We start from the raw sequence: 20,195 nt of genomic DNA, 5'->3' as shown, positions 1-20,195 counted from the left end.
CCTGTATCATACGGCAGCTAGCTAGCGGTACATTTTTTCCCACTTTTTCATCCATGATGGCGGAGGACAGCGAATCCGCAGCCAGTCAGCAGAGCCTGGAACTGGACGACCAGGATACCTGTGGGATAGATGGGGATAACGAGGAGGAGAATGAACACATGCAAGGGTGAGGTCGGTCTCTCTAATCTGACACACGCAACGCAGCAGTCTAGGGCAGCACGTTTCTACGCTCCGTTGGGTAGCTAGCAACATAGCTTCCTAGCGTATGTTCTGTCGGGGGTGGATCAGCGCATAGAAGCAAGCAACACAGACAGGCCAGCTAGCCAATGTCTAGCTAGCCTCTGTGATACAAAGCCCAGTCGCGCTGATTTCGCCAGCTGCTGCACCCCTGCAGAATGCAATTATTGTGGGTCACGATATCTATTGTTATAGATATCACTCGAAATACTGCAAGTCAATTCAACATTAGCTAGCTGATTGAAATGACAACTAGCCCCTGTTTGAATGAATGAGACGCTAGCTAACAGTTAGCTTGCTTAGTTATTTTAGTAATTGCTAGCAAGCTAGAGCTGCCTGTGTTGTGGGTTTAGCTGCCAACAATATTGCTCGCTTGTGCGGAAATCATAGGATATATTATGTTCCAGCCCTGATAACTATGTCTGTCTGTAAATGTATGTCCTGGCTATAGGAGTCCAGGGGGAGATTTAGGGGCCAAAAAGAAGAAGAAGAAACAGAAGAGGAAGAAAGAGAAGCCGAGTTCAGGAGGAGCCAAGTCTGACTCCGCCTCTGACTCTCAGGAGATAAAGGTGACCTAGCAACTGCATGCATACCCACTCAAGCCATGTGCAAAGTAGTATTGTCTGGCCATGTGTATTATGGGTGTGAGGGTTCTACCACTCTCCTCTTTTTCCCCAGATCAGACCATGCAGAGGGTGTACTTGTTGTGGTCTAACCCTTCCTCTTCTGCATATCCCCCTGGTCTAGTAATGGTGTGTGTGTGTGTGTGTGTGTGTGTGTGTGTGTGTGTGTGTGTGTGTGTGTGTGTGTGTGTGTGTGTGTGTGTGTGTGTGTGTGTGTGTGTGTGTGTGTGTTTTAACTCTCTTTATCTCTCATGAAGAACCCAGGTCTGCCAATGCAGAAGCTGCAAGACATCCAAAGGGCTATGGAGCTGCTGTCCTGCCAGGGTCCAGCCAAGAGCATTGATGAGGCATCCAAACACAAGTACCAGTTCTGGGACACACAGCCTGTACCCAAGCTAAGTGAGTGGAAAAACACTTACTGTATATACACAGTCAGTCAACCACAGACTCACACAGCTTGTCTGTTTAAATCCATGAAGGAGAGTGTACAAGTGCTCACTTCAGGGAAAATGGTGTGGAACTGAGACGCAGGCTTAAGAGTGGGAAGAGGAACCCACACAAACACTCATATGTAGATCAGCTAATGTAATCAAGCTGGATGCATGATAGATACTACAAAGGAAAGGCGGTCTGTTTTAAGCAATCATTTATACTGATCTATGTACACAACAGGCAATTCTATCAAAACAAATGAAGAGGATTATTGATGGCTATCCTAACACAGCTGAGTGAAAGCATTTCCTGATGCTCAGACTGGAGGATCCCCAGTTCTCCCTGATTGTGATTGGCTTGTTCTGTTGATACAGATGAGGTGGTGACGAGCCATGGGCCAATCGAAGCTGACAAGGAGAACATTAGACTGGAACCCTACTCCCTACCTCAGGGCTTCATGTGGGACACTCTGGACCTCAGCAACGCAGATGTGGTGTGTGTGTGTGTGTGTGTGTGTGTGTGTGTGTGTGTGCGTGCGTGTGTAAATGGATGCAGTTTCACACACAGAAGATCTTGTTTTAATACAGTTTTGCTGTCTGTCTTTCTCTTTCTCAGCTGAAGGAGCTGTACACGTTGTTGAATGAGAACTACGTGGAGGATGATGACAACATGTTCAGATTTGATTATTCGCCCAACTTTCTCAAATGGTAAGACAAACTCTGCTCCATACTAGACATGTTTGCCTGTTCTGACTGTATATGACCTTGGATAACCGTCTGTCTCCCTCTCTTTCTCACCCTCTCTCTCTATCTCCGTCTCTCTCTCTTTCTCTACCTCTGTCCCTCTTTCCCTCTCTCAGGGCGTTGCGTCCTCCTGGTTGGTTACCACAGTGGCATTGTGGAGTTAGGGTTTCCTCAAATAAGAAGCTGGTGGGATTCATCAGTGCCATTCCTGCGGATATACACATCTATGACACGTGAGTTTCCGACACAACACGTCACATACAGCATTCACTACAACACGTCCAGCCCTCTTCACAGAAACATATGAACTAAACTATCAGGACAAGAACATGCTATTGCTGAGCTTGATGTACCGTCCAGTAACACACACACACATCAACCTTACCTCACTCCTCTCCCCCCAGGTTAAAGAGGATGGTAGAGATCAACTTCCTGTGTGTTCATAAGAAGTTGCGTTCAAAGCGTGTTGCTCCAGTTTTGATCAGAGAGATAACACGGAGGGTTAACTTGGAGGGAATATTCCAGGCCGTCTACACAGCAGGAGTGGTACTGCCCAAACCTGTGTCTACATGCAGGTACACACTCTGTCCCCTGTGGCAGCATCTCAGGTCACTTGATGCACTCTGCAAACACATACAAATGTAACTTTTTGTGTGTGTGTGTGTGTTGGGGTCAATGGGTCAAAGATAAGTCTGTGTGTGTGTGTGTGTGTGTGTGTGTGTGTGTGTTGGGGTCAATGGGTCAAAGATAAGTTTCTCTTTCTGTGTGTATGTTTGTGTCTTAGGTACTGGCATCGTTCTCTGAACCCCAGGAAGCTTGTAGAAGTGAAGTTCTCCCATCTGAGCAGAAACATGACTCTGCAGAGAACCATGAAACTCTACAGACTACCAGATGTAAACACCACACACACACCACACATGCACAATCTCTCAATGTAATGTAATCACCTATCTGACATCATTCAAAGGAATAGGCCTCTCTACTTCCCTGCTTGTAAGTGAACAAATATCACTTTTTTTACAATTTTATCTTCGCAGAAAGCTTCAGTGAGCCTAGTTTTGTTCAAAAGATGGTGAAAGTAAAGGGTTGTCAGTAGCTGAAAAAGACAGGTGTCTGTCTACTGGAAAATCAGTGTACACAGTTAACGTTAAGAGTTGTATATTGGTGTATGCATGTACTATAATCACCCCTCTCTCTACCTCTGAAGAGCACCAAAACCCCTGGCTTGCGGCCTATGGAGAGGCGTGATGTGCGTCAGGTTACCGAGCTGCTAGAGGCGCATCTGAGACGTTTCCAGCTGGCGCCCTCTATGGGAGAGGAAGAAGTGACACATTGGTTCCTGCCTCAGGAAAACATCATAGACACGTTCGTAGTGGAGGTAACTATCAGTCTGGGTATTTCTCAGTCATTGTCTGCTGACATCTTTGATTGATCCGTGTTTGATGAATCTGGGTTTTCTCCATCTCCTTAGGGTGCCGGTGGTGTGTTGACAGACTTCACTAGTTTCTACACCCTGCCCTCCACAGTGATGCACCACCCTCTCCATAGGAGCCTGAAGGCAGCTTACTCCTTCTACAGCGTTCACACACACACTCCTCTACTGGACCTGATGAACGATGCACTGATACTGGCCAAACTGGTACTATAACACATGCAGCCCCACACACACATGAACCTCCCAACACTTCTAGCATGCCACACAATAATCTCATACCACCATTAAAAGCCAACCAGTGCAACATGACCCCCAGTATCTTTGCACAGCTTGCGCATGTTATACTGATTATGGTGATTTGCAGGTATCTAGAGCAAGGTTCAAGGTTATCAAGGCCCCTTGGAGTAACTTTCTGCTTTAGATTAATATGTATGACTAACAGACTGAGGCTGAATCCTATTTTTATTCTGTGTATTCAACAGAAAGGCTTTGATGTGTTCAATGCCTTGGATCTGATGGAGAATAAAGTCTTTCTGGAGAAGCTGAAGTTTGGCATTGGAGATGGGAACCTGCAGTATTACCTCTACAACTGGAAATGCCCTCCCATGGATCCAGACAAGGTCAGTACTTTGTGTTTGTGTGTACATGCGTGCGTGTTCCTTTGGTTACTGTATCCATATGAACCATGTTACAAGCTGTTCTCAAGACCAAGGTCTATGTCTGTTTCAGGTTGGCCTAGTACTACAGTAATCAGTCTGTCCAGGGCTGCCACACACTGATCTAGAGGTCAACTCTGACCTCTCACTGCCTGGACACACAGGTAGTTCCAAACTACATGAAGACAACTACAACAATAATCAATCAAAGTGATTGGGAAGAGTGCTTCACTTTGAGCAGCTCTCCTAGCTCATGTTTGTGTCATCAAGAACATTCTCTCAGCTCTCCTGGAAGTGAATACTCTTTAACCATCAACATCCTGAATGTGAATTCATGCTCTGTCTGAGATAGACTCTCATACAGTGCTCCTCACACACATATACACACACATTCTTTTTTTAAAACATACACACTGACTGACATACAATGACACATGCACATAGACACACACATACTAATACAACCATGCACACATACACACTCATATATTTATATATGAGTAAATATATATATAAATTAAGAAAAGGATGTTTTCAAGAGAAGACTCATCCAAAATGTTTTTTTTTGTTTTGTTTTTGTACTCCAAAAGGTGCATTGGTAAATGTGTGTGTTTGAGAAAGCAGAAATGTAGTACCTTGTACATTCAATGCCAGATATTTATTCATGTAGTGTGGGTTCTGGGGTGGGAGGAAAGATCCAAAGTATTTTCTTCAGAACTAGCGTAGATGTCATGACTTTGGTGTTCCAATGGACGGTTTGGAAGGAGTGGGTTTTATGGACTTTTTGAGGAAGAATGTATCGCATTTTTGAAGCACAATTCTTAAGTTCCTAATTGAGCAAAAGGCTCATTAATTCCCAGGTGCATTTTTATTGACTTTGTTTGTTTTGTGTGTTTAGGTTTTTGAATGATACTGTACAGTATGTGAGTGTCTGAGGAGGCAGGATGGAATTTTCCCTAGTTTAAAAATTGTATGGTTTTTTTTCTAGTGTTTGTGCAGCCAACAGCAAACATTCTCTAAGAATTTCCCCCTTTCTTTTTCCACACAATTCTGATATTTAGAATTGTGGTTTTATGTTAAATGTCTTATGACATTATTCCTGTTCTGTCCTTCAGTATTTGCTAAACCCTTCAAATCAAACAGGAACTTCTCTTTAAAGGACATTTGGTTATAGTATTGGGGCAGCTTCTTGTTAGATCATCCAGCACAAGGAACATTAATGTAAAACAATCATGTGCAGAAGAAGCAACCTATGTTGTGCTGTGTACGCCGCTATTTGTTGTTCGCATCTCATTTTCTGTTGAGGGCTCACATAGCCAGCAGTTAGACATGTGCTGGTCGAATCATGGTAAAAGTTTGATTCACAACGTTCCCCAATGAGAAACTGAGTTTGTTGGTTGTTTACGTGATGAGAAATACATTTTTTTCATACTTCACCACCATGGGGAGTTTACTGCTATTAGTGTTTATATAAGTGTTAATGATATGTTGCTCTGTGAAAATGTCTGGGGTCTACGCTGATCCCAGCCAGGCAATGGCTGTGGTCCAATTCTCTTCCCAAAGTGTGCACTCCTGCTCATTGGTTTAAGGAATGGAAAGTTATAAAAACAATATTTGGAACCTGCATTCATGCAAACACATCACTGAATACAGGACATTTGATATTAATATGTAATTGGAAATGAGCCCTCAATTCGATTTAACCCTGCTATTCAGAATTGTCACATGGGCACCTTGTGTGTGTTGGTCCTTCCATGGATGTATTCTTGAGGTTGTTTTAACTTGAGCATGAGGCAGTTTTGATTAAGTGCTGATGGCCCTCAGATTGCTGTGACTGGCTACTACCCATGGTCAGAGCACCCAAAGTACTTGCCTTATTTAAGAGAAGTTTTTTTTTTTAATATCAAAATGTGTAGTTTTGAAATGACATGCAGCTTTCTCTAACTGAAGAACAATATTTTTATTGAAGTCCATCGCAGGCTGTAAAAGAACTGAGGAGCCGGTACCAGCACCGTTAAGACATGACCTCTCATCCAAATACTGAATATCTGTTTCAAACACACACTTAAGCTATACCAGCATGGATATTTGATTGAATAAACTCATCCAAACTTTAAAAAGATCCATCCAAGTCCGCTGTCTTCTTTATCAACATGACACTCAAAACATAGCAGCCAGGTTTTCTATGCAGGGTGGCAGAGGTATAGTCAGCATCCCATGCAAGGCTGCTTACACCAACAAGGGGAAAAAAAACTGCAGTAAGGGACACACTTTCTATGGAAGACGCTGTGTCAACATTTTTCTTGATAGATTCTCACATTGCAGCCCCTATCTACTGAGTGATCTCATCATCTGCGCATCAATATACCAGATATAAAATAATATATATAGTAAGGGAACATAACATGATATTCAGTCCAGATGTGCCTCTACTTTTTCTTAATGTTGGGTTTTCGTGTCTTGGAGGGGTTGGGAATAATTCTTTTCACTTTGAGAGGCTGAAGAGCGCAGGAGACGTTCGTTATCTTGGGAGACACGTGTTCAATTTTCCGTTTCTGACCCCTCTTCTCCCCCGTGTCGTCCTCCGCCTCTACTGGCCCCTCCGCTGTCATAATGGGATCAGTATCGCTAATCCAGGTAACTTCGAGCGAGGGAACTCTAGGAATAATAGCATCCACGACGTCGGAAAACGTGCCATCCACCTGCCCGTCCCCGCGCCTGAATCCCAGCGCCAGAACGCACTTCAAACCCAGTGGTTCTGAAATACTCTCGCTCAACCGTGGAACCTGACAAGCGGGCACATTCCTCGTTCGGCTCAGTGCGATAAGGTGGCTGATCATATGTGGCGGTTTAACTGACTTACACACGAGCATCAAACGGAGTTGGTTCCTCTCCAGAGCCTTGGTGACTTCGTTGATGCCGATGGCCAGCTGCCTCCTGGCTGCTAGGTCCGTCCATCCGCACTCACTAGGTTCTTTGGGAAGATTTTGCACTTGAGTGTCATGGGGTACCTGTGGGAGCTCAGTGACTGAGTCATCTTTTTCAGTTTTCTTATTCTTCTTTTTCCCCCATGATCGAAACTCTCTCACCTCTCTCTTCTCAAGGCCAATTGAAGTAAGTTTTTTCTTTAGCGTGTCTAGGATGTAGTGCATGTCCTCCTGTGGCAGTGGAATCCATTGCGGGTTGTAGGGGGAGTTGAGGGACGTCTTCGCAGGGATCTGTCTTTTCCGCTCCTTCTTTGACATTTTGACATGAGTGGCCATGATTCCCTAGAGTAAATACAAAACATCATTCTAATTATTATAAATATGATACATGTTCAGCTCACGTCATGAAGGTGATACCAGCATAACTAACCAGCTAGTTAGCTAGTAGCCATATGTTATAATGTTTCTCATTTATCAGTCGACTTGTACTAACGTACCTATAGCTTGCTAGTTGCCACAGACAAAACGACTCAGCAGCATGCTGAAGTAGCTAAAGATATTGATGAACAGCAGCCAGACCCTTTTCGGAGAAAAACGAAGTCGAGGACAGAACCAATGTGACGAAACACAACGTGGAAAACAACGGTAGTATGTGCGTTGCGACGGAAGTAGTATCAGTGGGCTGGTCGACTCGAACTAAACATGGCTGTACTCAGCTTTTTCTTGTGCATAGCCAGCCGTGCAACACACGCTCGATTATATAACTAAAGATCCCGATCTTCCTTTGCGATTCTAATTATTTAGCTAGGGTAGAGGACGACTGCGGCGCATATTGACCATAATATGATATCGACATAGTGACACAGGATCCCTTGAACTAAAACCTATGCAACATTCCATGATGAACATAGTGGCAGGTTTGTAAATGTAGCTTGCTCAAATTCCTTAGTGATCAGAAATTCCCCACAAAAAAATAAGAAAAAAGAAATGCACAACTTCAGAACTTTTAATCGAACGACGTGCATGTGCTGATGAGAGACAATGTTACCGTTCCATCTAACTATGTCCAGTCCAGAGCTCCCTTCGATTCCAGAGACTTTACCTGTGTTGACCAACTAGTCAGGATCACACTTTATGATTTCGGATCACACTATGAACAACTCATTGATAGATCTAAAAAAAAAAAAAAAAATAGAAGAAAAACTGAACTATACAGGGTTAGGGTTATCTTCCTAAGAGACACAAGATGGCCTCGGCTGGGTCTCTTACTGAATGTGCGCTCACAGTCGATACTGCAACGGTATTGAGTTGTACAAATGTGTAGCAAAAAAGAGGAGTTCCCCTCTATTTAACAAACTTGGATTCAGTGTGAGCGCTGATTCTGTGGTGTTGAAATTGAAGGAGAGCGAAGATGGCAGACTGCTCCTGAGAAAGAGATACACAGGTCACACACCAGCGCCCGTTGAGTACACAGTTGGAGAGATCCAGGTAAGAACAACTGAATATCAGTGTCTCCCATTGTGCGTCTCACTTACTACACAATCATTGATTCCATAGGCTTTGTCCTCATTCAGTTAAGTTCAAATGTTATAAGGCTGTAAACACCAGAACATTGTAGGCTTGGGGCAATCCAGGTTTGTGGAGGAGCCTGACCCACCTAAACAATACGAAATGGGAAACATTTGTTAAAAAATATCTTATTGTCTCCCTCCTCCACTTTAACTAGTATAAAGACAATAGTGATGGGCATACTGAGGCATTCACTCCCATCCGTCCAATACTGCTCAGACCAGTATGAATGAAAGACTTGAAACAAGGAAAGTTACTTAGGATGAATTAAGACTCACCAAATGACTACTTCATTAACCCAATAGAGGTTTAGATAGACTTATCTTGTGCCATTGATATGCTGCAGCTATTAAATGGAATTAAATGCTCTGTGTTCCATGGCAAAGGAGGATCAATCGGTCAAGACATCACTGGACAATGATAATCCATCAGAGTCTCTTGACCACCAGATGAATGGATCAGAATCAAACGCCTGAACAGACGTCTTGTCTGATCCCCCCCCCCAGCCCCGCAAAGTGAGGAGGTCATCACCCCACAAAACATACAACCATGAAAATAGGGGTGAAAATGACTGACCTATAATAACAGTCTACTTTAGTTGTTATACAACTGCTAGGTATTTTACTGCCACATTTTGTTCAGGAGGAGTACCTTACACCACTGTTACATAGTGGGTATGACAGGTGAAATGTCCAACATGTGAGAAGATATGATGACAACCTCATGGAAGGTACAGTATTTTTTATTTATTTAAAATTATTTGTTGGGATATTGAACGTTTTTTGGTATGATAACCCATCAGCTTTATGCTTATCAGTTAGAATACATGTTTAAATATGTGTGTTGGTCTATTTGAAAACTTGACATTGAAGGATAACATGGCCAGACATGTTGGTCAGTTATCTGGTGGCTACACTTAGATTTTTCTGTTAGGTGTGTTTTGTGACATCTATACGTGAAACCAACTAGATGTTTATTTGATTTCTCGATATTCATTGTTGACAAGTGTATCCTGTTGACTTTTTATTTTATACGACTGTATTGATGATTTTGGTTTTTGAACCATTGTCTGTGGGAGATTAATGTAAACATTCGTCTATGCGGGACTGCTCGCAGAAAGCATACCACCTCGAAGCTTTACATTATCACCGTGTTTATTTCAACACCATACGATCACCAGAATGAAGCAGCTCGAAGCGGGGATGAACATCAGCGTCCTTGTAATGACGCCCTGCGTCGCTACGGAATGTTCGGTCAGCCAATCAGCTCTCTATCCACCCCACTGCAGTGCTCCGAGGCCTTGACCGATAATTACCGTAAACTGTACTCGCGTTCTCTATCCCATCGAGGAGCAGCTGCAACAGCCGTTCACTGTCGAGAGGATATAGAAATATTAAAATACGGTGAAATGTCTCTTCAGGTAATGTTTACACTCAACCAATGATGAAACGAGTGTAACTATTGTAGGCTTGTGTTATTATGTGGGATTTCCCTTGATGTGCATACGAATCGCATTGTGTTTAGTATCTCATTGCCTATTATTACTTTAATGCTGCTCTAAATTATGCGAATAATACAGTAAGGTATCACGGAATGTTCTCACTTGCACGTCTCAAGATGCTACTGAGCATCACTTTGGGTTTGGCAGTGAACTATGCAACTGTCGCAATAGGCTGCAGCGTTTCTAGCCCCATCTGTGATGGTATATATTTAGTGAATATTACACTAGTGACACAACATCCAAATATAATCCTAGTCACAGATGGGGCTATCATGTTTCCAAGTCCAATGCTTATCTTGTCTTTGTATTTAATGTAAGTATAGCAGCCTTTATCAGGCAATAAGAGATGCCAAATGTAAAGGCCTGTACGCTAAAACTAGAACGGGTTGCATTGAATGGGTCTATGCTACTGTATTTCTCAAGCCGGGTGAATGAGAAAAATGCAATGCAAAAGGGATGTTTACATACACATCAATGTTCCCAACAATACGTTTTTCTCTATACTAATTGTATTATTATATTTAAGTAAACGCTCTTTGTTTGAAACAGATTGATGTGTGTGGTGTGTTGTGCTCTCAGCGTAAGACACGTTTAATGTGCTTCATTAATTGCCGCAGAGGTTGATTACTTTTTTTTTTTCTTTTGAATTGCCCTAGATTGAGACCTGTGTCAAGTAGATTATTCATGTGAACACAATATGGCATTCACAGCTCTGGCTGAGCGAGTCTGGCACAAACACCCATTGTGTGTTTAGAGTTTTACTGTGGTGCGATTTTATTTAATTCACAAGCTAGTCTTATAATTGTCGAATTATAATTGTCAAGTCTTGAATTATGCAATGAATACATCAGATAATTGTTGAAGTTCTCAAATCCTATGTACAGTGCATTCGTAAAGTATTCAGACCCCTTAACTTTTTCCACATTTTGTTATGTTACAGCCTTATTCTAAAATGGATTCAATTCATATTTTTCCTCTAATCAATACCCCATAATGACAAAGCGAAAACAGGTTTTTAGAAATGTTTATTTTTTTATTTATTAAAAATAAAAAACTGAAATCACATTTACATAACTATTCAGACCCTTTACTCAGACCCTTTACGCCAAATGGGGTATTGTGTGTAGATTGATGAGGGAAAATGAATTTAATCCATATTAGAATAAGGCTGTAACATAACAAAATGTGGAAAAAGTGAAGGGGTCTGAATACTTTCCAAATGCACTGTATATGGACACATACAGTATTATGCCCACAGCACTATTAATGTAAACATGCAGGTTTGTATCCGACAATGTGGGGAGCAGGGAATATCATAAATAGCATGTGCGTACAAGTGGATCTCACACAGCTTGTGTTTTAAATGTTTGTGCATATTGGACACTAGGAAATGAGAACTAATCTGTACCAAAAAGTGCCGTTATATGTAGCTACTGCACACTGTAGGAATCAATCCAGCCCTTTATCCCTCCCATTTCATTTATCTCCCTCCATTCCCACACTCATCCTCCCCTGCAGGCCGAGTTTGAGCAGAGAGCAAAGGATGTGAAGAATGTGAAGTCTAGACCAACAGACCAGGAGTTATTAGATGTGTACGGCCTGTATAAGCAAGCCATCGTGGGAGACATCAACATTGGTATATGTGGGGAGAACAATACAGAACAACACAATACTGCATCTCATTTTGGGGGTAGCCTGAACAGGTATGTTTTGATGTCCCTTAAAATATGCCCTCCTGTTTTTCCAGATAAGCCGGGCATGATGGACATGAAAGGAAAAGCCAAGTGGGAAGCCTGGAATTCTAGAAAAGGTAAAGAAAGAAAGCCCTTACAATTTTATAATGGAATGGAAGTCACTCCCCTTTAAAGGCACTTACCTTCATTCTTTAAATGTTTAACTGTACAGTAGTCCATTGATTAGAATGCTGGAGTGTTTGACATGACTCCTCTGGATCTTGCACTTGACGGGTTGCTAAATATCCCATAAAGTTGAACAGTAGTAGAGGCTCAGGCTACCAACATGAAAACATTCCACTGAAACCAATGCTGGCCAAATAAATGTTGTCAAGGGTCAGCAGAGCTAAGGAGTCATGGAGGTGTAAACACAGTGTGTAAGGAGTCATGGAGGTGTAAACACAGTGTGTATGGAGTCATGGAGGTGTAAACACAGTGTGTATGGAGTCATGGAGGTGTAAACACAGTGTGTATGTGATGATTTTGTTACGCTCTAATGTTTAGTATTAAGGTTTGTCTTTTTACAGAAATGTCCAAGGAGGATGCCATGACAGCCTACATCACACTTGCTAAGGAGATCATTAACAAATACGGGATGTGAGGGTTGATGCGAAGATGTTTGCCAATGCGTAGGCCTAGTTGCATTTCATCCTCCCTTTAATAGGAGTCCACAGAACTGTGGCTGTACCTTTTCTGTAGAATAATGATAACATCATGTATTATAAAATGATCAACTACTACTACTTCCCGCTGGGAACATATACACTGAAAAATGTATGCACTCACTTTGGATGAAAGCGTCAGCTAAACGGCATATTATATTATAATTACTGTAAGGATACATTATTGTTGTCCCCCACAATGAAATCGAGGAGGGGACTATGGAACATGTCATAATAGGGTGCAAAGAGGAGAGAGCGCCTCAGACAACACCTTTAAGCCAATTGACTACTTTCAAGTACTGTCAAATCCTTGGAAATTTATCATAAGGGGACTACAACTTTCCAGCCTACCTCAAATCCGTGGACTGCCTTCAAATAACAATAATGAATCAAAGAAGCACTACATGCTCCAGTAACTTTGCTTCAATAATTGTCACCAATTCACAGAAAGGAGGGTCGCTACATCATTCGTGGGGGACAACATGTTTACTGTACACTTTATTTTTTAGTTATTACAGTCAGTCATATAACTACACCATAACATATTGATTAAATAGATCAAACCGTATGCACTTTCTTATGATTTAATGATTAAATTTGGTTTTGAATTATGTTTTAGTATGTTCTCTCCATTTTCTTTTTACATAGAAATATGATCATAAACAGAGCCAATTGTCTGAGCACTGTATGTGGGGCTACATACCCTACATTGAGGACCCTAGGCCGACCGTTGAGCTGGATACATCATCACTCCAGAGTTAGAGCAGGGCTGCGGTCTGGTTCTCAACCCCTCTCACTAATATGTGTTCACTTTCAGCAGCAGGAGGACTTTTTATTTGTTATTCTTATTTAGAATTTTCTTAGAACTCTTTTTACTCAAAGCTCTGGTCCCGGAGACTCATTTTAAATACATTCACTGAATGAATGCATAGGCCTGCCTAAAGGTCCTCCCTCATTATGATTGATAGTACAACTGTTTATTTTAGTCCCTCTCCCTGCCGAGAAATGCACTACAGTCTACAGGTAGCACGAGCGCGTGTTTTTTGTTCTCTTTTGACTTGCCTACTTGCATTTTGGTCCTCTGGTCTAACACACCCACACCCACATAAAACGGTACCTGGTTCTATGGGGTGGACCTTCCTCAAATGATGTGGGTGTCTATCAATCCACAGGTGGGATAGGATTGCATCAAATCAAGATCATACAGGCGGAATTTAGACCCGAAAGATCTATTTTCCGTTTTCAATTAATATATATTGTTTATACTATCAATGTCAGTGGAAAGAACTGTTTATTATATCTATTTTTGCGTTTTATTATAAATTGTATATTTCGAGTGAGCGCTTTTATTTTGAAGTTTTCGCCAAACCGAAGTTCCGGTTCTTTGGTCGCGTGCTGCCTACAGTCGGAATAGGAATTTAGGCAAAGACCGTCAAAGGTGCAGGATGTAACATTTAATGTGTATTATGGTTCTAAATAACCATATTTAATATGTAGCGAACACTTTAAATAATTATTTTATTGACGAACGCTATTTTGGTCCGAAAAGCGCTTTCTAAAATCGAGTGTTGTGATCGTGATTGGCCTACGACACAGGTTTGTTCTGTGGAGAGGGGAGAAGCCTTAACGATTTTCGCCTATCCCTCTGGTGGTGGCTGCCTTTTCAAACTGTGAGCTCCTGCAGCACCAGAACAGAAATGTCTGACACTGCAAGAAATTAAGCGACCAGCTTCTTCACCGGCTTCAACTTTAACGTCTCGGATGTCGGCCTCCAAACCCAAGAAAAAGAGAAGTTTGGTGGGTCAACAGTCAAAAAAGGATTTGGATAAAGCTCGGGGTAAAACGAGAGTTCACCTTGGAGCGGCTTTCACACAGTGGAGAAATTTACGGGATGAGAAAGGTTTGAAGACCGACTGTGAGCTGGCGTTGTTATTACTAGACAGGTAAAATACGCAAGATTCACTACCATATTACCGTGTTATTCGGTTATATCCGGAAACTAGCAACATAGACACTGTAGGCATGCGCAAATCAAAGTTTGTTTATCATATACATAGAATACAGCCGTAGACGACGCAATGAAATGCTTAGGGCAAGCTAGCTACTCAACAATGCAGAAATAATAAGTGTAATAAATAAACATCATAATAATAATTATAATAAACAATAATATAAGGTGGCAAAGTGTATAGCAGAAGAACACAACAGCAATATTGGGCAGTGGCAGTAGTTACGGTCGAGGGCGGTGCAGCTGCCGTACCAGGTGGCTATACAACCCTCTATGGTGCACCTGTAGAAGTTGTGAGGATTCGTGGGGCCATGCCGAATTTCCTTAGCCGCTTGATCACTGTATGGGTGTGGTGTGACCATGTTAAGTTCCCCCCCCTCCCGTAGCAGTCACTCTCCATAAGTCTCTCCAAACAACAACAAAAACTACGTATGTATATATAGATAGGCTTACATGTTTCGTCCTGTGCGGCGAAGAGACATCACACACGTTAAGGATAAAACCAATAAGGACAAGGTGCAAACATGAGTAAAACACGAATGTTTACAGCCCAGTCCTTCTTTTTCCGGGGGGGGGGGGGTGGCCGACAGTCGCCTGCCAAATCTCAAGGCCATACACACAACAACATGCAAAAATACATTGACAACATATCTGATCAGAGTACTTCGCCAGTTATTCTTAGTTTACACATGCCATTTTCACTATACTACAGCATGTAGACCTTGTAAAATCAGCAGGGATTGTGGAGCAAGTAATACACCCCCCCCCCCCAATACCAACAATGTTTTGATTGGCTATGATATTGGCATACCCCATCCACCAATAAACGAATATTCATGAGGCCCCATGCTCAGGTAGAGTCCGTTGAGTGCAAAACTATGGTTGATTCTGGGAAGCGTCAGGCCCCTCCAGGGACTCAAGGCACCAAAAGAAAAATAATCGGGTCCCGGGCCCATAGAGAGAACGACCAAGCGTGTGGAAAGACAATGGTTAACATAGGGATACAATTGGTGCGATGGAGAGAAATGATTGCAAGGAGAGGATTGAGGAGTGACGCCGAAAAGGCATGTTTCCTCCTTGACGTGTAGACTAAGTATAGTTTTGCTCAAGGTGTATTTGCTCAAGATGCCGCCCACTCAAAAGACGTAGAGGAAGCGGAGGGTTGAGCTACACCTGCCGCGAAAGATAAACTACGGCGGAGAGAGAAAACTAATCTTTGTAGTAATCCTTGGATAAATGCAGCAAGCTAGCTGGTCTGCTAGCAACCTTGGTTCAAGTGCCTTAGTTGTGGAAAGCACTTTTAATGACCAATCATAGGAATGTTTTCTTGACACGTGTACCTGAACCTGGAAAGGTGGCAGACCTACATCCCGCGATGTGTCTTGTAGGATTATTATGGTATTCGAGAGATGTATTGATGCACATATGCTCAGTTGATGTTTGTGTTATGGGTGGTTATTCAATTACAATTCATACGTTCTATTGAGGATTTCATAAACAGTAGGATGTTTTCAAGCCGTGCTGTCAAAATATCACTACAGTGTGAAACTTGAGACTGCACTGCCCCCGCCTGGTTTCTAGTCGGTTTGGCTTTTCAACTCTCACATTCAGAAAATGTCTCCTGCAGAACAAGGAACACCCGTTATTGGAACCCAATCAACGCCCGGTGCTCCACCCCACAATAGAAAAGGAAGCGAGAAAAAGCATTGCAATGACATAAATATAATAATATATAAATAAAATAATATAATACAAATAATATATAAATATTAGAGACGCCCCTTTTATTTTGAGTACCAGAAATGCATCCTGTCCTCTCTTTTCATCACAAACTGGATTTCCAACCTGTATTATAAGGGATTGGCTCAAATCCCGCTCCCGGACCAATAATATGTTGTGGCCTTAACCAGTGTCAACCCTGACAATATATTTGTGATATAAGTGTGCATTACTGAAGATAACATCTCTTCAGGTTACATCTTGACTGTCCCTCCTAAAGACCTCTTCACCCCCCACTACCCCTCTGTACAGTTCCTCTACTGTTAATAATAATTTAAAAAAAGAATACAAAAAACAACTAATCCTTCCTTCTTCTAGCATTATGACTGTCAATGGCACCTGGTCCTAGCATATATTTTTTACATTTGCATTTAGCAGACACCTTTATCCAAAGCGACTTACAACAAATACATTTGTTTAAGTAAGTGAATCATCTATCAATCAGTCATCATAAGAAAAAGTAATCAATGCTTGGACCAGGGGCTATTAGCAGTCACAATGCTAGAAGTTTTTTTTTTATTTATTTTTTATTTTTTTAATTACAGGAGAGAAACTTGTACAGGGTTAGGGTGACTGAAAAACCTTCTTATGCTCTTCATTGTGTTTAACCTAGGTGTGCTGCCCCCTCTCAAGACGATGTGGGTGTGAATGAACAGTCTACTTTCCTCGGCCAGCACAATGTGTGTGTGGATATTGACTGCCTGCTGCAGTTGTTCAAGCAGTGTGGGAGATGCAGTTGTGACTGTGTGGTCAAGAGGCAGGGAAATGGTTGGTGCTTCTCTGTCGTCCAATACTGTCAGTTCTGCAATCAGCTCACCACATGGAACAGCCAGAATTCTGATACCAGAAAAACCTCCAGCAGGAATGAGAATGGGAAAAAAGGGCGACACAACGACCAGGTGTGTATTTCCTGCCAAATCCTCACTTTCGGATAAACTATTGCGTTTATCATGTATTGATGCAGGTTTTAAGCATATGTATCTCATGTTTTGGAGAATTAGATGTCTAATTACTACCAATTGATTACCAATCATAAACGGCACATAATGTATGTATTTTCCTTTTCTTAGGAAAGGAGACTGTATGACAGTGAGACTGATACCGCTTCCATCCAGGAAGAGTGCCATATGTCCATAGAGGTAGTAGATGTGAAGAATGAGGAAGTAGAGGAGAACACAGGGGAGGGAAAGGTAGCTGCAGAGATGGAGGTGACTATAGACAATGATGCCTCTAATGAGGAGGACCAGGAGGAGATGGAGGAGGAGGAGGAGGAGGAAGAGGAAGAAGTACAAGAGGAGAGGTGTTCGAGTGACCCTGAATTTGACCCAGGTATTGAGGTAGATACATTATCATTATCATCCCAGAAGACCCAGGATCAAGAGCAGGAGCGCCACCGGGGGCTGTGTCCAGACTGTGGTCTCTTATACACTATAAGGAAGCATCAGCATAAGTGTGAACACAAGACTAAGCTGTTCCCCTGTCTTGACTGTGGAAAACGCTGTGTGACTGATGTTGGTCTTAAGGCCCATAGAAGGACCCATCAGGACAATCACCCGTGCAGGTACTGCCTGAAGCCATTTAGAACGCAGTCAGACAAGCAGAACCATGAGAAGAACCACTCCTCTAAGGAGAAAAGGTCATACCAGTGCTCTGAATGCCCACAGACATTTAATAATGCCCGCACACGAAACCACCATCTCAAAGAGCATGAAGCCCGGAGACTCATTTGTCCCATTTGCTACAAGGAGTTCCCCACCCGCCATCGTCTAGAAAGGCATGAAGTGTCCCATAGTGTCAACAAGCCCCACAGGTGCCAGGTGAGCAGGAAGAGGCAGTATCTCAATTGTTTGCATTTTAAATTACTTGCCTATTTTAATATTAATAACATTAAAAAAATCTATATCTTTTTTTTTTAAGCAAGGCTTCTTACAAATCTATTTTCTGTATCTACAAGGCTGGTGTAAATGTATAGCTGTTGACTTGTGTACACACATTGCCCCTGGTGGGACAGGATCAAATTTTTGATCTGTCGATCCCCTCTTTGTCCCCATCTCACTTCTATACTGTCTGAATAAGTGCTGACAAATATGAAAGGGTAGACTCTTTTATAAAGTAAGAAAGAATCAATGATCTAACATTAAATAAGTAATTTAATGCACTGTTGGCCAAAGTAAAGGAATGTATTGGATTCACCAGGTTCATGTTGCCCATTCCTACAGGTGTGCGAACGTACGTTTGCCCAGGGCAGCCAGCTGAAGTCTCACCTGCGTATCCATACCGGTGAGAGGCCTTTCCAGTGCAAGTTCTGCCTCAAGAGCTTCAACCACAAGATCAGCCTGAAGAACCACATCAGACGCTACCATCCGGGAGAGAGCTACCACAGCTCAGACCCAGGCCCAGACTCAGACCCAAGGAATCCAGGGGAGAGCTCCCACAGCTCAGATCCAGATCCTAAGCAGCAGGAGGAGACCTTCCACGGCACAGGCCCAGACCCTGGGCAAGACCCTAGGAAGCATGGGGAACGCAACCCAGAACCAGGCTCTGCCCAGGGGAGTAGATGGCAGGGGGAGAGGGCGGAGGTACACCTTCGGACAGAGCAGGAGAGAGGACAGGGAGGGGAAGTGGAAGACCACATGTCTCAGGAGCAGGGAGAGTTAACCCTCTGGACTGAATGGGAATTAGGAGAAGGAGGAAAGAGAAAGAGGGTGAAACAGGGGAAGAGGTACCAAAGCAGTCATTGGCTGCCCTTTGATCTTGAGGAGCTCGAGAAGGAGGAGGAAGAAGAAGAGGAGGAGGAGATCTCGAACAATAGTGACTCTGACTTCAACCCAGAAAAAAAGGGGGGGAAAAGCAAACAGAAAAGGCTGAGAAAAAGATGGGGATCAAGACGGGAAGAAGGGGTAGGGGCAAGGGTAGAGGGAGGAGCTAGTAGAAGCCCACAGGAGAGACTGATGTAGACTATCCAGCTGGATGAAACAAGCAAACAAGACCAAGAGTCCTCTATCAGTGCCATTATAAAAGCCTGTTATCGTTTGTGTCATGTTGACCAAAATGTAGTTCAGACTTTTGATGACTCCTTTGAGGTTTTATATTTTTACAAATACACAAAGTTCTGGTACATTCATGTAGTACCTACAAGCGATGTTGTGTCTATCTGTATTGTTTCTGTTATCACTGATCATCTAGTCATGGGATATCTGATACAGTATCTAGTACTGCAATCACCTGGGGGACCAGGCATGTTTGGCAAAGTACAAACTGTAAGATGTGCACATCTTTATAGCCATTCACATTTGTCAAATATTTGCAGTTGTCTGATGGAGAACTACTCATTTGCAACATCATCAACAGCTGCGGGTAGGAAAGTAGAAAATGCTACCCAGGAGAGGATTTCACTACTGGTTTGTTGAGATCAGGCTTTCCTAGTTTGGAAAGCCTGGGCAAATCCTTTTGCAGAAAGTAGCTACAAAGGGGTGGAAACCCATTTGAAATAAGTGATGCCTTGGGACATGTTAAATCAATGAAATACCTTGTTTGGGTGGAGCTCCATTTTCTTCAATGTTTCAAGCCAGCAGGCAACAACTCTGCAAAATAGTTCTACCTGGTAGGAAAAGATGACACACATAACAACAAGCAACCATTCTACGGGCATGTGGGGGGAGGGTAGTTTGAATGGAACATCCAATGAAATTCTGAGCACATTCTCTCATCACTCCGTTCAGTTCAATCCAAACCAGAACGGCTAATCTAAATTTTCAAAAGAGGTGTGAGACCTCCAAACAAGGCGTGAGAACAACGTGATTGGGAGGTATGGCTACTTGAGACTACCCTTAACCCAACCGTCAACTGCAATGTGGTTACGTGAGAGTCGGGCCGTACCAAGCATCCAC

The 20,195-nt window shown here is 42.6% G+C and overlaps 4 protein-coding genes across 5 annotated transcripts; 3 read left to right on the top strand and 1 right to left on the bottom strand.

Moving 5' to 3' along the window:
• Positions 1-16: 16 nt before the first annotated feature.
• On the top strand, positions 17-4,338 carry nmt2 (N-myristoyltransferase 2). The gene is made up of 12 exons (XM_083678974.1): positions 17-166; positions 689-806; positions 1,118-1,259; positions 1,667-1,785; positions 1,908-1,999; positions 2,152-2,268; positions 2,440-2,610; positions 2,820-2,928; positions 3,243-3,413; positions 3,507-3,674; positions 3,953-4,090; positions 4,200-4,338. Exons 1-12 carry the CDS (start codon positions 54-56, stop codon positions 4,218-4,220), a joined length of 1,479 nt encoding a protein of 492 aa, XP_083535100.1. The 5' UTR covers positions 17-53; the 3' UTR covers positions 4,221-4,338.
• On the bottom strand, positions 4,313-7,691 carry rpp38 (ribonuclease P/MRP 38 subunit). Its single transcript, XM_083678975.1, has 2 exons — positions 7,551-7,691; positions 4,313-7,395 (listed from the first exon to the last, which is right to left on the bottom strand). Exon 2 carries the CDS (start codon positions 7,387-7,389, stop codon positions 6,556-6,558), a length of 834 nt encoding a protein of 277 aa, XP_083535101.1. The 5' UTR covers positions 7,390-7,395; positions 7,551-7,691; the 3' UTR covers positions 4,313-6,555.
• Positions 7,692-8,516: 825 nt separating this feature from the next.
• Positions 8,517-13,129, top strand: acbd7 (acyl-CoA binding domain containing 7). 2 transcript variants are annotated; one of them, XM_083678321.1, is made up of 5 exons: positions 8,517-8,541; positions 9,009-9,352; positions 11,642-11,759; positions 11,871-11,933; positions 12,384-13,129. In XM_083678321.1, exons 2-5 carry the CDS (start codon positions 9,332-9,334, stop codon positions 12,455-12,457), a joined length of 276 nt encoding a protein of 91 aa, XP_083534447.1. In that variant the 5' UTR covers positions 8,517-8,541; positions 9,009-9,331; the 3' UTR covers positions 12,458-13,129. The 2 variants fall into 2 exon arrangements, with proteins under 2 accessions (XP_083534447.1, XP_083534446.1); XM_083678320.1 differs by lacking the exons at positions 8,517-8,541; positions 9,009-9,352 and adding an exon at positions 9,692-10,042.
• Positions 13,130-13,915: 786 nt separating this feature from the next.
• Positions 13,916-19,926, top strand: LOC310811497 (uncharacterized protein). Its single transcript, XM_083679674.1, has 4 exons — positions 13,916-14,461; positions 16,919-17,204; positions 17,376-18,122; positions 18,525-19,926. Exons 1-4 carry the CDS (start codon positions 14,280-14,282, stop codon positions 19,260-19,262), a joined length of 1,953 nt encoding a protein of 650 aa, XP_083535800.1. The 5' UTR covers positions 13,916-14,279; the 3' UTR covers positions 19,263-19,926.
• The last annotated feature ends 269 nt before the right edge of the window (positions 19,927-20,195 follow it).

Source organism: Argentina silus (assembly GCF_951799395.1).
Source record: "Argentina silus genome assembly, chromosome: 10".
NCBI lineage: Eukaryota > Metazoa > Chordata > Actinopteri > Argentiniformes > Argentinidae > Argentina > Argentina silus.
This window is presented reverse-complemented; position numbering and strand designations above follow the sequence as displayed.

Coding starts and splice junctions, on each gene's coding strand:
- nmt2 (XM_083678974.1), top strand. CDS start 54: ATGATGGCGGAGGACAGCGAATCCGCAGCCAGTCAGCAGAGCCTGGAA. Junction 2,269..2,439: donor GATATACACATCTATGACAC/GTGAGTTTCCGA, acceptor CTCTCCCCCCAG/GTTAAAGAGGATGGTAGAGA. Junction 3,414..3,506: donor TAGACACGTTCGTAGTGGAG/GTAACTATCAGT, acceptor CCATCTCCTTAG/GGTGCCGGTGGTGTGTTGAC.
- rpp38 (XM_083678975.1), bottom strand. CDS start 7,389: ATGGCCACTCATGTCAAAATGTCAAAGAAGGAGCGGAAAAGACAGATC.
- acbd7 (XM_083678320.1), top strand. CDS start 9,869: ATGTTCGGTCAGCCAATCAGCTCTCTATCCACCCCACTGCAGTGCTCC. Junction 10,043..11,641: donor ACGGTGAAATGTCTCTTCAG/GTAATGTTTACA, acceptor CCTCCCCTGCAG/GCCGAGTTTGAGCAGAGAGC. Junction 11,934..12,383: donor AGCCTGGAATTCTAGAAAAG/GTAAAGAAAGAA, acceptor GTCTTTTTACAG/AAATGTCCAAGGAGGATGCC.
- LOC310811497 (XM_083679674.1), top strand. CDS start 14,280: ATGTCGGCCTCCAAACCCAAGAAAAAGAGAAGTTTGGTGGGTCAACAG. Junction 14,462..16,918: donor GCGTTGTTATTACTAGACAG/GTAAAATACGCA, acceptor TGTTTAACCTAG/GTGTGCTGCCCCCTCTCAAG. Junction 17,205..17,375: donor AAGGGCGACACAACGACCAG/GTGTGTATTTCC, acceptor TCCTTTTCTTAG/GAAAGGAGACTGTATGACAG.